The sequence below is a fragment of the Athene noctua genome, chromosome 34, assembly GCF_965140245.1.
Source record: "Athene noctua chromosome 34, bAthNoc1.hap1.1, whole genome shotgun sequence".
NCBI classification, from domain to species: domain Eukaryota; kingdom Metazoa; phylum Chordata; class Aves; order Strigiformes; family Strigidae; genus Athene; species Athene noctua.
In genome coordinates this window covers 534609-549296 of record NC_134070.1, presented here as the reverse complement: position 1 = coordinate 549296, position 14688 = coordinate 534609, and the positions used below count along the sequence as shown (strand labels likewise).

The 14688-nt window shown below is 58.3% G+C and overlaps 3 protein-coding genes across 3 annotated transcripts in view; 1 reads left to right on the top strand and 2 right to left on the bottom strand.

The window, feature by feature from the left end:
* Positions 1-14688, top strand: part of LOC141972579 (uncharacterized) — a 710276-nt gene that overhangs the window by 224893 nt on the left and 470695 nt on the right. The gene's annotated exons all lie outside the window — the stretch shown is intronic.
* Positions 1-14688, bottom strand: part of LOC141972595 (uncharacterized) — a 366186-nt gene that overhangs the window by 218919 nt on the left and 132579 nt on the right. The window lies entirely within an intron of this gene.
* ABCF1 (ATP binding cassette subfamily F member 1) overlaps positions 1084-14688 on the bottom strand; it is a 16958-nt gene continuing 3353 nt past the window's right edge. Inside the window, exons 11-23 of the mRNA XM_074930437.1 lie at positions 11065-11202; positions 10817-10965; positions 10643-10726; positions 8780-8904; positions 8578-8690; positions 6539-6710; positions 5188-5262; positions 4984-5054; positions 4600-4632; positions 3069-3237; positions 1574-1638; positions 1407-1479; positions 1084-1309 (exon numbers count right to left, since the gene is read on the bottom strand). Coding sequence (XP_074786538.1) covers positions 1143-1309; positions 1407-1479; positions 1574-1638; positions 3069-3237; positions 4600-4632; positions 4984-5054; positions 5188-5262; positions 6539-6710; positions 8578-8690; positions 8780-8904; positions 10643-10726; positions 10817-10965; positions 11065-11202 — 1434 coding nt within the window. The 3' untranslated portion in view covers positions 1084-1142. The remainder of the gene's footprint in view (positions 1310-1406; positions 1480-1573; positions 1639-3068; positions 3238-4599; positions 4633-4983; positions 5055-5187; positions 5263-6538; positions 6711-8577; positions 8691-8779; positions 8905-10642; positions 10727-10816; positions 10966-11064; positions 11203-14688) is intronic.

Genomic DNA, 14688 nt, shown 5'->3' with positions numbered 1-14688 from the left:
TTTGTACATTAATAATAAACTGGTGGAAAAAAAAAAAAAAAGAAATATGGAGTGGTGTCGGGGGAGGGAGGCGTTCACTCTGGAGCCTACTGAGGGGGTGTGCGCTGGAGCCTACTGGGTGTTCACTCTGGAGCCTACTGAGGGCGTTCACTCTGGAACCCACCGAGTGTTCACTCTGGAACCTAATAATAGTGTTCACTCTCAAATAATAGTGTTCACTCTGGAACCTACTGAGAGTTAATTCTGGAGCCTATTGAGTGTTCACTCTGGAGCCTACTGGGTGTTCACTCTTAAATAATAGTGTTCACTCTGGAGCCTACTAAGTGTTCACTCTCAAATAATAGCGTTCACTCTGGAACCTACTGGGTGTTCACTCTGGAACCTACTGAGTTTTCACTCTGGAACCCACTGAGTGTTCACTCTGGAACCTAATAATAGTGTTCACTCTCAAATAATAGTGTTCACTCTGGAACCTACTGGGTGTTCACTCTGGAGCCTACTGAGAGTTAATTCTGGAGCCTACTGAGTGTTCACTCTGGAGCCTACTAAGTGTTCACTCTCAAATAATAGCGTTCACTCTGGAACCTACTGAGTGTTCACTCTGGAACCTACTAATTGTGTTCATTCTGGAACCTGCTGATAGTGTTCACTCTAGAATCTACTGAGTGTTCACTCTCAAATAATAGCGTTCACTCTGGAACCTACTGAGTGTTCACTCTGGAACCTAATAATAGTGTTCACTCTCAAATAATAGCGTTCACTCTGGAGCCTACCGAGTGTTCACTCTGGAACCTAATAATAGTGTTCACTCTCAAATAATAGCGTTCACTCTGGAACCTACTGAGTGTTCACTCTCAAATAATAGCGTTCACTCTGAAACCTACTGAGTGTTCACTCTGAAACCAAGAACGTTCACCCAGACCCCTACTAAGCGTTCACTCTGAACCCTACTAACAACATTCCTTCCACAACCTCCTGCTAAACATTCACCCCGAAACCCACCGCCCGCGTTCACCCTGAACCCTACCGCCGCCATTTCCCTCCTTCCCCCAAATCAAAGCGCTTTCCAGGCACGGCGGCTGCACCATTCCGGTTTATTTCCGGGGTGGGAGGGGCACAGATGACCCCGCCCCGCCCCGCCCTCACTCGCGGGGGCGGTTGATCACCACCTCCCCCAGGGCCTCCAGCACCTCCCGTTTGTAATCGTCGAAGTCGCCGTCGATCTGGCTGAGGCCCCGCTCCTCCACCACCCACAGCTGACAGCCCGTCTCCGTGATCAGGCGGGCGTCGTGGCTCACCACGATGACGGCTGTGACGTCATCAGGGGGGCGGGAAAAACCACCGTGACGTCACGAAAACGCCCCGCCCTCTGCCCCGCCCCACGCTCGGCCCCGCCTTTTCCTCACCTCCCCGGTAATCGTTGATGGCGTCGGCCAAAGCGTCGATGGATTCGATGTCCAGGTTGTTGGTTGGTTCGTCCTGGGGGAGTGAGGAGGCCACGCCCATCTCTAGGATTGGCCACACCCCTTCCGGGATTGGCCACGCCCCACACCCCCATGCCACACCCTCTCACCAGGATGAGGACGTCGGGCTCCCGACAGGCCAGTTCGGCAAAAACCACCCGGGCCTTCTGCCCGCCTGCGGGGAAGGGGCGGGGCTTAGCTCGGGGAGACACGCCCACCCATGTGCGGCTCCGCCCACACACCCCTCCCCCAGCGCCCCGCCGATAACCCTCAGCCCATCAGGGTTCTGCCTCTTGGCCCCGCCCACACAGACAAGCCACGCCCCAGCCCTTCGTAGAATTGTGGTAAAGCTCCGCCCCATAGCAGGAGGCTCCACCCCCCCCGGACAGGCTGTGCCCCCTATACCCTGTGAGGCCCCGCCCACAGCGGCTGGCTCCACCCCTTCCCCAAGCCCCACCCACAAAGATTACACCCCCATCTGAGGCCACACCCGCCAAGACCACACCCCTCCCCTCCAAGGCTCCGCCTCCAACCCTTCCCCATGCCAACTATCCCAAACCCCGCCCACCCTTGCACCTAACCACACCCCCAGTCGCTAGCCCCGCCCCCCCAGCCCCTAGCCCCGCCTCCCCAGTCGCTAGCCCCATGCCCAGTCACCAGCCCCGCCTCCCGGCACTAGCCCCGCCTCCCCAGCCCCTAGCCCCACCCCCGGCGCTAGCCCCGCCTCCCCAGCCCCCAGCCCCGCCTCCCCAGCCCCTAGCCCCGCCTCCCCAGCCACCAGCCCCGCCTCCCCCAGCCCTAGCTCCATGCCCAGTCGCCAGCCCTGCCTCCCCAGCCCCTAGCCACGCCTCCCCGTCCCTAGCCACACCCCCCAGCCGCCAGCCCCGCCTCCCCAGCCCCTAGCCCCGCCTCCCCAGCCCCTAGCCCCGCCTCCCCAGCCACCAGCCCCGCCTCCTCCATCCCTAGCTCCATGCCGTCGCCAGCCCCGCCTCCCCAGCCCCTAGCCACGCCTCTCCGTCCCTAGCCACGCCCCCCAGCCGCCAGCCCCGCCTCCCCCATCCCTAGCTCCATGCCCAGTCACCAGCCCCGCCTCCCCAGCCCCCAGCCCCGCCTCCCCAGCCCCCAGCCCTGCCTCCCCAGCCCCTAGCCCCGCCTCCCCAGCCACCAGCCCCGCCTCCCCCATCCCTAGCTCCATGCCCAGTCGCCAGCCCCGGCTCCCCAGCCCCTAGCCACGCCTCCCCGTCCCTAGCCACACCCCCCAGCCGCCAGCCCCGCCTCCCCAGCCCCTAGCCCCGCCTCCCCAGCCCCTAGCCCCGCCTCCCCAGCCACCAGCCCCGCCTCCCCCATCCCTAGCTCCATGCCGTTGCCAGCCCCGCCTCCCCAGCCCCTAGCCACGCCTCTCCGTCCCTAGCCACGCCCCCCAGCCGCCAGCCCCGCCTCCCCCAGCCCTAGCTCCATGCCCAGTCGCCAGCCCCGCCTCCCCAGCCGCTAGCCCCGCCCCCCCGGCGCTAGCCCCGCCCCCCCGGCCCTAGCCCCGCCCCCCCGGCCCTAGCCCCGCCCCCCCGGCCCTAGCCCCGCCCCCCCGGCGCTAGCCCCGCCCCGCACCCGAGAGCTTGGCGATCTGCAGCGTGTGGGCGTGTCCCTCGAGGCCGAAGCGGCCCAGGCACTTGCGGGCGTCCTGGTGGGGGAGGTTGAACCCGCGCTGCAGGTACTCGGCCGCCGTCTCCTCCAGGCGCAGCTGCTCCGCCGCCTGCTGGTTGAAAAAGCCGATTTTCTGCCCCAAAGCGAGGCGGGAACGTTATTTGAGGGGAAAAAACCAACAAAAAACAAAAAAAAAAAAACACAAACAATCCCCCACCCCCCCCCCCAAACAAAAAACCCCAAAACAAAAAAAAACCAAAAAGACAAAAAAAGACGGGACAAAACGGGACAAAAAAGGACAAAACGGGACAAAAAAGGACAAAAAAGGACAAAAAAGGACAAAAAGGACAAAAAAGGACAAAAAAGGACAAAAAAAAGGACAAAAAAAGGACAAAAAAAGACAAAAAAGACAAAAAAGACAAAAAAAGACAAAAAAAGACAAAAAAGGACAAAAAGGACAAAAAAGGACAAAAAAGGACAAAAAAGGACAAAAAAGGACAAAAAAAGGACAAAAAAAGACAAAAAAAGACAAAAAAAGACAAAAAAAGACAAAAAAAGACAAAAAAAGACAAAAAAAGACAAAAAAAGACAAAAAAAGACAAAAAAAGACAAAAAAAGACAAAAAAACAACAAAAAACCCCACAAATCCTTAATAAACAAACAATAACACCAAAACTAACAATAGACCAAAAAACCCCCAAAAATCCCCCCAAAAAAACCAAAAGACCTGAAAAAAACCCCAAAACAAAAAGGCCCAAAAAAGGCCCCAAAAAAAGGCCCAAAAAAGGCCCCAAAAAGGCCCCAAAAAGGCCCAAAAAAGGCCCCAAAAAGGCCCCAAAAAGGCCCCAAAAAGGCCCAAAAAGGCCCCAAAAGGCCCCAAAAAGGCCCCAAAAAGGCCCCAAAAAGGCCCCAAAAAGGCCCCAAAAAGGCCCAAAAAAGGCCCCAAAAAGGCCCAAAAAAGGCCCAAAAAAAAGGCCCAAAAAAAGGCCCAAAAAAGGCCCAAAAAAGGCCCAACCCCCTCCCCAAAAAAACCAAACCAAAAGAAAAACCCAAAAACAACACCAAAAAACAAGAAAAACCAAAAAACCCCACAAAATCCCCCAAAACCCCCCCCAAAAATAAAACCAAAAAACCCAAAAAAACCCAAAAAAAAACCCAAACAAACAAAAAAACCACAAAAAACCCAAAAAAACACAAAAAAAAACCAAACAAAAAAAAAACCCAAAAACCCCCAAAAACCCCCAAAACCCCGGGGGGTGGGGGGCTCAGGACACGCCCACCGGCCCCAGCCAATGGGGAGATGCGGGGGATTAACCTCACACCCCAACACGGGAGGACACACCCCCCCTCCCGCGTGGCCACACCCCCTTCTCCATAGCCCCTCCCCATCCCAATGCTCCACCCCCAACCCCCCGAGGCTCCACCCCTTTCCCAAGTCCCCACCCCTCAGCCACGTGAGGCCACACCCCTTGCACAAGCCCCGCCCCCCACTCACCAGCCGGTGGTTCCTGCGCATCTGCCCCCGCGTCTGCACGAGACGTTTTGGGGTTTTTTTTAATTATTTTTTTTGTTGTTTTTTCCCCCGTTTTTTTGACACCCCAAATTCCTGGGAGTTCCCCAAATTCTTGAGGGTTCCCCAAACCCCCCTGGGAACACCCCACCCCCCCCGGGACACCCCAAATCCCACGAGACACCACCCCCCCCCCCCCCTCCTCACAGGGACGTGTAATTGTCACCCCCCCCCGTCCCCCAACAACCCTCCCACCCCTCCAGGGGCTCCCCAAAACCCCCCCAAACCCCCCAAACCCTCGACAAACGCCCCCCCACCTCCCCATTTTGGGGGTTCGCCCCCTTTTTTTCGGGGTGGGGGGGTCCGTACCGGCGTCAGCTGCCCGGTGAGCAGCTGCAGCAGCGTGCTCTTCCCCACGCCGTTGGGGCCCACGATGCAAACTGGGTCGGTGGGGGGGGGGGGAAAAAAAAAAAAAGGGGGGGACCCTCAGCACCCCATGTTATCATAGCGGCTCCTGAGGGCCCCCCCATATTATTTTAGGGCCCCCCCCCGGGGGTTTAGGTGGGGTCTCACCCCGTGACTCCATGTCGATGCCGAAGTCGAGGTTGCGGAAAAGCAGCTCCTGCCCCTCGTAGCCGAAGTCGACGCCTGGGGGGTTTTTTTTGGGGGGGGGGGGGGGGGGGGTGTTTGAGGTTGGGGGGCCCCAGACACCCCCCAAATGGTCCCCTGGTGCCCCCTAATAGCCCCTGGACCCACCTCAGCCCCCACCAGACCTCCATAACCCCCCCCGTGGTGCCCCGTGTCCTCAAATTACTCCTTAACACCCCAAATCCCTGCAACGCCCCCCCCCAGCCCCCCCAGTGCCCCCACATCCCCCCCCCAGCACCCCTTAAAAACCCCCAGCCCCCAAATACCCCCCAACGACTCTTAATGCCCCCCCAGCCCCCCAAATCCCCTCAAGGGCCCCCCCAACCACCCCTAACAGCCCCCCAGTCTCCCAAATCCCCTCAAGGGCCCCCCCCAGCCCCCCAGAGTCCCCCCAATCCCCCCCCAGTGCCCCACATCCCCCCCCAAGCACCCCGTAACAACCCCAGCCCCCCAAATACCCCCTCAATGCCCCCCCAACCACTCTTAGTGCCCCCCAGCCCCCCAAATCCCCCCATAAACCCCCAGAGTCCCCCCAAGCCCCCCCCCAAGCACCCCGTAACAACCCCTAGCCCCCCAAATACCCCCTCAATGCCCCCCCAACCACTCTTAGTGCCCCCCCAGCCCCCCAAATCCCCCCATAAACCCCCAGAGTCCCCCAAGCCCCCCCTCAGCACCCCATAACACCCCCCATCCCCCCAAATACCCCCTCAATGCCCCCCAACCACTCTTAATGCCCCCCCCAGCCCCTCAAATCCCCTCAATGGCCCCCCCAGCACCCTACATCCCCCCAGAATCCCCCAGAATCCCCCCAATTCCCCCCACAGTGCCCCACATCCCCCCCCCAAGCACCCCATAACACCCCCCAGCCCCTCAAATACCCCCTCAATGCCCCCCCAACCACTCTTAGCGCCCCCCCAGCCTCCCAAAACCCCCCCTATAAACCCCCAGAGTCCCCCCAAGCCCCCCCTCAGCACCCCACATCCCCCCCCCCCCCCAAGCACCCCATAACACCCCCAGCCCCTCAATGCCCCCCCAACCACTCTTAGTGCCCCCCCAGCCTCCCAAAACCCCCCCATAAACCCCCAGAGTCCCCTCAAGGGCCCCCCAGCACCCTACAACCCCCCATAAACCCCCAGAGTCCCCCCAAGCCCCCCCCTCAGCACCCCACATCCCTCCCCAAGCACCCCATAACACCCCCCAGCCCCTCAAATACCCCCTCAATGCCCCCCCAACCACTCTTAATGCCCCCCCCCAGTCCCCCCAAATTCCCCGGTACCGTGGAGGCCGAGGATGGGGGGGCTGAGGGGGGGCGGGTTGGGGAAGGTGAAGCGGACGGTGTATTCCCGGGGCCGTTTGAGCAGCTCCGGGGCCTCGGCCGCCTCCTCGGCCGCCGTCCGTCGTCGGCACTTCTGCTGCTTCCGCGTCAGAGCTTCCTTCGTCTGCTTCTCCTGAGGATGAGGAGGGTTGGGGAATCCGCTCGGGGATCCACTCGGGGATCCACTGAACCCCCCCCCCCTTTTCTGTCTAGGGAGCTGGGGCTGTGTGCTGAGATCCAACTGGGGGGTAACAGCCCCCGGTAACTACCCCCCCGCTCCCCTCCCCAGGCATCAATCCGGCCCCCAGATCCCTCTGGATCCCCGAAGTGGATCCCAGGAAGCAGGAGGGAGACGGGGAGGGATGGGGATCCCCAAACTGGGGAACTGGGCGGGTGGGGGGGACATGCAGAGGAACCAAGACAGGGTGGGAAGCGGTTCTGGGGGGTGTGGGAGGGGGGAGCGGAGCCCAAGGGAGGGGATCCCCCAAAAAATGGGATCCCGAGGGAGTGGATCCTGAAGGGATGAGATCCCGAGGCAGCGGATCCCAAAGGATTAGATCCCACAGGAGTGGATCCCAAGGGAGAGGGAACCCACAGGAACGGATCCCAAAAGAGGGGATCCCAAAGGGTGGACCCCAAGGGAACGGATCCCAAGGGAGAGGATCCCGAGGGGAAGGAATCCCAAAGGGAATGGATCAAAAAACGGGAGGGGGGGATCCCAGGGAATGGATCCCACGGGAAAGGGATCCCAAAGGAGCAGATCCCGAGGGACCAGATCCTGAGGGAATGGATCCCAAAGGAACAGACCCCAAAGGGAGCGGATCCCGGGAGAATGGATCCCAAAGGGAACGAATCCTAAAGGGAATGGATCCCAAAGGGAATGGATCTCGGGAGAATGAATCCCAAAGGAACAGATCCCAAAGGGAATAGATCCCAAAGGGAGGGGAACCAACAGGAAAGGGATCCCAAAGGAGCAGATCCTGAGGGAGCAAATCCCAAAGGGAATGGATCCCAAATGAATAGACCCCAGAGGGAATGGATCCCAAAGGGAATCGAACCAACAGGAAAGGGATCCCAAAGGAGCAGATCCTGAAGGAGCAAATCCCAAGGGAATGGATCCCAAATGAATTAGACCCCAGAGGGAATGGATCCCAAAGGGAATCGAACCAACAGCAAAGGGATCCCAAAGGAGCAGATCCCGAGGGAGCAGATCCCGAGGGAGCAGATCCCGAGGGAGCAGATCCCGAGGGAGCAGATCCCAGAGAGAATGGATCCCAAAGGAACAGACCCCAAAGGGAATGGATCCCGGGTGAATCGATCCCAAAGGGAACGGATCCCAAAGGGAATGGATCCCGGGTGAATCGATCCCAAAGGGAACGGATCCCAAAGGAACGGATCCTGGGAGAAGGATCCCAAAGGGAACGGATCCTGGGAAAATGGATCCCAAAGGGAACGGATCCCAGGTGAATCAATCCCAAAGGGAACGGATCCCAAAGGGAACGGATCCCAAAGGGAACGGATCCCAAAGGGAACGGATCCCAGGTGAATCAATCCCAAAGGGAACGGATCCCAAAGGGAACGGATCCTGGGAAAATGGATCCCAAAGGGAACGGATCCCAAAGGGAACGGATCCTGGGAAAATGGATCCCAAAGGGAACGGATCCCGGGTGAATCGATCCCAAAGGGAACGGATCCCAAAGGGAACGGATCCTGGGAAAATGGATCCCAAAGGGAACGGATCCCAGGTGAATCAATCCCAAAGGGAACGGATCCCAAAGGGAACGGATCCTGGGAAAATGGATCCCAAAGGAACGGATCCCAAAGGGAACGGATCCCAAAGGGAACGGATCCCAAAGGGAACGGATCCCGGGTGAATCGATCCCAGAGGGAACGGATCCCAGAGGGAACGGATCCCAGAGGGAACGGATCCCGGGTGAATCGATCCCAAAGGGAACGGATCCCAAAGGGAACGGATCCCAAAGGGATCTCCCCTCGCTCACCGCCTGCTTGGTGGATTTCCCCCCAGCCTTGAGGTCGCGGAGCTTCTTCTCCTGCTTCTCGAACTGCTTGAGCAGCTCCTTCTGCTTCTGCTGGTACATCTTCTTAAAGGTCACTGCCAGGGGCACGGCCAGGGGTAATTAACGGCCCCTAATTACCCCGGCCCCTCCCTCGTTAACACCCCCAACCCCCCCCCCCACGCACTGTAGTTGCCCCGGTAGTAGAAGAGGCGCTGGGAGTCGAGGTGGATGATGTCGGTGCAGACGTCGTCGAGGAAGCCCTGGTCGTGCGACACCACCAGCAGCGTCTTCTTCCACGTCTGCAGGTAACTGGGGGACAGGGACATCGTGGGGGGGGGGACACTGAGGGGACACCCCGGCTGGGGGGACAAGCCCCAGCGTGGGGACGAGCCCCCCCCCCCCTTTTATGGCAATCTCACTTTGGGGGCATTTTTGTGCTTTGGGGACAGCTCAGACTGGGGATAAATGCTCTCGGGGACCGCCACCAACTTTGGGGACACCCCCACTTTGGGGACACTTTTGTGCCTTGGGGACAAACACCCTCAGGGACACCCCCACTTTGGGGACACCCCCACTTTGGGGACACTTTCATGCCTTAAGGACAGATCAGATTAGGGACAATTGCCCTTGGGGACATGCCCACTTCGGGGACATTTTTGTGCTTTGGGGACAGTTCAGATTGGGGACAAACGCCCTCGGGGACACCCCCATTTTGGGGACGCCCCCGTGCCTTGGGGACAGCTCAGATTGGGGACAAACACCCTCGGGGACACCCCCACTTTGGGGACGCCCTTCTGCCTTGGGGACAGCTCAGACTGGGGACAAACACCCTCGGGGACACCCCCACTTTGGGGACGCCCCCCATTTTGGGGACACTCTCGTGCCTTGGGGACAGCTCAGACTGGGGACAAACGCCCTCGGGGACACCCCCACTTTGGGGACGCCCTTCTGCCTTGGGACAGCTCAGACTGGGGACAAACACCCCGACTTTGGGGACACTCTCATGCCTTGGGGACAGCTGAGACTGGGGACACCCCGACTTTGGGGACACTTTTGTGTCTTGGGGACAGCTGAGACTGGGGACACCCCCACTTTGGGGACACCTGAGACTGGGGACAAACACCCTCGGGGACACCCCCACTTTGGGGACACCCCCACTTTGGGGACACTTTTGTGCCTTGGGGTCAGCTTGGATTGGGGACAAATGCTCTCAGGGACACCCCACTTTGGGGACACTCATGCCTTGGGACAGCTAAGACTGGGGACACCCGCACTTTGGGGACACTTTCGTGTCTTGGGGACACCCCCACTTTAGGGACACCCCCACTTTAGGGACACTTGTGTCTTGGGGTCAGCTCAGACTGGGGACACCCCCACTTTGGGGACACTCTCATGCCTTGGGGACAAACACCCTCGGGGACACCCCCACTTTGGGGACACTCTCATGCCTTGGGGACAAACACCCTCGGGACACCCGTACTTTGGGGACACATCGGTGTCTTGGGGTCAGCTCAGATTGGGGACACCCCCACTTTGGGGACACCCCCACTTTGGGGACACTTTTGTGCCTTGGGGTCAGCTCAGATTGGGGACAAGCCCTTGGGGACACCCCCACTTTGGGGACACTTTTGTGTCTTGGGGTCAGCTCAGATTGGGGACACCCCCACTTTGGGGACACTTTTGTGTCTTGGGGTCAGCTTGGATTGGGGACACCCCACTTTGGGGACACTTTTGTGTCTTGGGGTCAGCTTGGATTGGGGACAAGCCCTTGGGGACACCCCCACTTTGGGGACACCCCCACTTTGGGACACCTTTGTGCCTTGGGGTCAGCTCAGATTGGGGACACCCCCACTTTGGGGACACCCTCAGAGCCACGCGTCCATCCACCACCCATTCCCCCCTCCCCAAGGCCCACACCCGCTAATCCCCCCCCCCCAACCCCTCCAGCACCCCACCCACCTTATCCCCACCCCTATTGACACCCCCCCCAATCCCTAAACACCCCCCTGGCCCCGCCCCCTTCACGCCCCTCCCTCCTCCTCCTCACTTATTGAGCCAGATGACAGCGTTGAGATCCAGGTGGTTGGTGGGTTCATCCAACATCAACAACGTCGGTTCCATGAACAACGCCCTGAGGCGACACCCCCGACGTCACCACAACGGCGCCCCCCCCCCCACCCAAAAAAAAAAAAAAAAAACACCCCCCCAATTCACCACTCACCTCGCCAGCGACACCCTCATCCTCCAACCCCCGGAGAATTTTCTAGTCGCCCTGTTTTGCATTTCAGGATTAAAACCGAGCCCAGCCAGGATCCGCCTCGCCTTGGCCTCGGCGGCGGCCGCTCCGATGGCCCGCAGTTCCTCGTAAACCTCCCGAGGGCACCAAAAAATTAAATTAATTCATTAGAAATCGCCCCCCCCCCCCCCCGCGATGCACTTCATTACGATTATTCGAGTGGGTTTGTTAACCTTTTCCAAGCGCTCAGCGGCCGCGTCGTCGCCGCCCTCCAGCATCGCCTGGAGACGTTTTTCCTCCTCCAACAAGCGGAGGCGTTTGGTGTCGGCGCGGAGGACGGCGTGAACCGCCGGCGTGTCGTCCGCCACCACCTCTGGGGGGGGGATTTAAAAAAAAAATGGGGTTGGGGGGGGATTTGTCAACTTGGGGGGCGAAAATCTGGTCAACGGGGGGCAAAAATCTGGTCAACGGGGGGCAAAAATCTGGTCAACGGGGGGCAAAAATCTGGTCAACGGGGGGCAAAAATCTGGTCAACGGGGGCAAAAATCTGGTCAACGGGGGGCAAAAATCTGGTCAACGGGGGGCAAAAATCTGGTCAACGGGGGGCAAAAATCTGGTCAACGGGGGGCAAAAATCTGGTCAACGGGGGGCAAAAATCTGGTCAACGGGGGGCAAAAATCTGGTCAACGGGGGCAAAAATCTGGTCAACGGGGGGCAAAAATCTGGTCAACGGGGGGCAAAAATCTGGTCAACGGGGGGCAAAAATCTGGTCAACGGGGGGCAAAAATCTGGTCAACGGGGGGCAAAAATCTGGTCAACGGGGGGCAAAAATCTGGTCAACGGGGGGCAAAAATCTGGTCAACGGGGGGCAAAAATCTGGTCAACGGGGGGCAAAAATCTGGTCAACGGGGGCAAAAATCTGGTCAACGGGGGGCAAAAATCTGGTCAACGGGGGGCAAAAATCTGGTCAACGGGGGGCAAAAATCTGGTCAACGGGGGGGCAAAAATCTGGTCAACGGGGGGCAAAAATCTGGTCAACGGGGGGCAAAAATCTGGTCAACGGGGGGCAAAAATCTGGTCAACGGGGGGCAAAAATCTGGTCAACGGGGGGCAAAAATCTGGTCAACGGGGGGCAAAAATCTGGTCAACGGGGGGCAAAAAATCTGGTCAACGGGGGGCAAAAATCTGGTCAACGGGGGGCAAAAATCTGGTCAACGGGGGGCAAAAATCTGGTCAACGGGGGGCAAAAATCTGGTCAACGGGGGCAAAAATCTGGTCAACGGGGGGCAAAAATCTGGTCAACGGGGGGCAAAAATCTGGTCAACGGGGGGCAAAAATCTGGTCAACGGGGGGCAAAAATCTGGTCAACGGGGGGCAAAAATCTGGTCAACGGGGGCAAAAATCTGGTCAACGGGGGGCAAAAATCTGGTCAACGGGGGGCAAATATCTGGTCAACGGGGGGCAAAAATCTGGTCAACGGGGGGCAAAAATCTGGTCAACGGGGGGCAAAAATCTGGTCAACGGGGGGCAAAAATCTGGTCAACGGGGGGCAAAAATCTGGTCAACGGGGGGCAAAAATCTGGTCAACGGGGGGCAAAAATCTGGTCAACGGGGGGCAAAAATCTGGTCAACGGGGGGCAAAAATCTGGTCAACGGGGGGCAAAAATTTGGTCAACGGGGGGCAAAAATCTGGTCAACGGGGGGCAAAAATCTGGTCAACGGGGGGCAAAAATCTGGTCAACGGGGGCAAAAATCTGGTCAACGGGGGGCAAAAATCTGGTCAACGGGGGGCAAAAATCTGGTCAACGGGGGGCAAAAATCTGGTCAACGGGGGGCAAAAATCTGGTCAACGGGGGGCAAAAATCTGGTCAACGGGGGGCAAAAATCTGGTCAACGGGGGGCAAAAATCTGGTCAACGGGGGGCAAAAATCTGGTCAACGGGGGGCAAAAATCTGGTCAACGGGGGGCAAAAATCTGGTCAACGGGGGGCAAAAATCTGGTCAACGGGGGGCAAAAATCTGGTCAACGGGGGGCAAAAATCTGGTCAACGGGGGGCAAAAATCTGGTCAACGGGGGCAAAAATCTGGTCAACGGGGGGCAAAAATCTGGTCAACGGGGGGCAAAAATCTGGTCAACGGGGGGCAAAAATCTGGTCAACGGGGGGCAAAAATCTGGTCAACGGGGGGCAAAAATCTGGTCAACGGGGGGCAAAAATCTGGTCAACGGGGGGCAAAAATCTGGTCAACGGGGGGCAAAAATCTGGTCAACGGGGGGCAAAATCTGGTCAACGGGGGGCAAAAATCTGGTCAACGGGGGGCAAAAATCTGGTCAACGGGGGGCAAAAATCTGGTCAACGGGGGGCAAAAATCTGGTCAACGGGGGGCAAAAATCTGGTCAACGGGGGGCAAAAATCTGGTCAACGGGGGGCAAAAATCTGGTCAACGGGGGGCAAAAATCTGGTCAACGGGGGGCAAAAATCTGGTCAACGGGGGGCAAAAATCTGGTCAACGGGGGCAAAAATCTGGTCAACGGGGGGCAAAAATCTGGTCAACGGGGGGCAAAAATCTGGTCAACGGGGGGCAAAAATTTGGTCCAACGGGGGGGCAAAATTTGGTCAAGGGGGGGGCAAAAATCTGGTCAACGGGGGGGCAAAAATTTGGTCAACGGGGGGGGCAAAAATTTGGTCAACGGGGGGGCAAAAATTTGGTCAACGGGGGGGCAAAAATTTGGTCAACGGGGGGGCAAAAATTTGGTCAACGGGGGGCAAAAATCTGGTCAACGGGGGGCAAAAATCTGGTCAACGGGGGGCAAAATCTGGTCAACGGGGGGCAAAAATCTGGTCAACGGGGGGCAAAAATCTGGTCAACGGGGGGCAAAAATCTGGTCAACGGGGGGCAAAAATCTGGTCAACGGGGGGGCAAAAATCTGGTCAACGGGGGGCAAAAATCTGGTCAACGGGGGGCAAAAATCTGGTCAACGGGGGGCAAAAATCTGGTCAACGGGGGGCAAAAATCTGGTCAACGGGGGCAAAAATCTGGTCAACGGGGGGCAAAATCTGGTCAACGGGGGCAAAAATCTGGTCAACGGGGGGGCAAAAATCTGGTCAACGGGGGGCAAAAATCTGGTCAACGGGGGGCAAAAATTTGGTCAACGGGGGGCAAAAATCTGGTCAACGGGGGGCAAAAATTTGGTCAACGGGGGGGGCAAAAATTTGGTCAACGGGGGGCAAAAATTTGGTCAACGGGGGGGGCAAAAATTTGGTCAACGGGGGGGCAAAAATTGTGGTCAACGGGGGGGGCAAAAATTTGGTCAACGGGGGGGCAAAAATTTGGTCAACGGGGGGGCAAAAATTTGGTCAACGGGGGCAAAAATTTGGTCAACGGGGGCAAAAATTTGGTCAACGGGGGGGGCAAAAATTTGGTCAACGGGGGGGCAAAAATTTGGTCAACGGGGGGGCAAAAATTTGGTCAACGGGGGGGGCAAAAATTTGGTCAACGGGGGGGCAAAAATTTGGTCAACGGGGGGCAAAAATTTGGTCAACGGGGGGCAAAAATTTGGTCAACGGGGGGCAAAAATTTGGTCAACGGGGGGCAAAAATTTGGTCAACGGGGGGCAAAAATTGGTCAACGGGGGGCAAAAATCTGGTCAACGGGGGGGCAAAAATCTGGTCAACGGGGGGGGCAAAAATCGGTCAACCGGGGGGGGAAAAAAATCGGTCAACCGGGGGGGAAAAAAATCGGTCAACGGGGGGGGAAAAAAAAAAATCGGTCAACGGGGGGGGAAAAAAAAAAATCGGTCAACGGGGGGGGGGGGGGGGGGGGGGGAGAATCGGTCAACGGGGGGAGAAAATTTGGTCA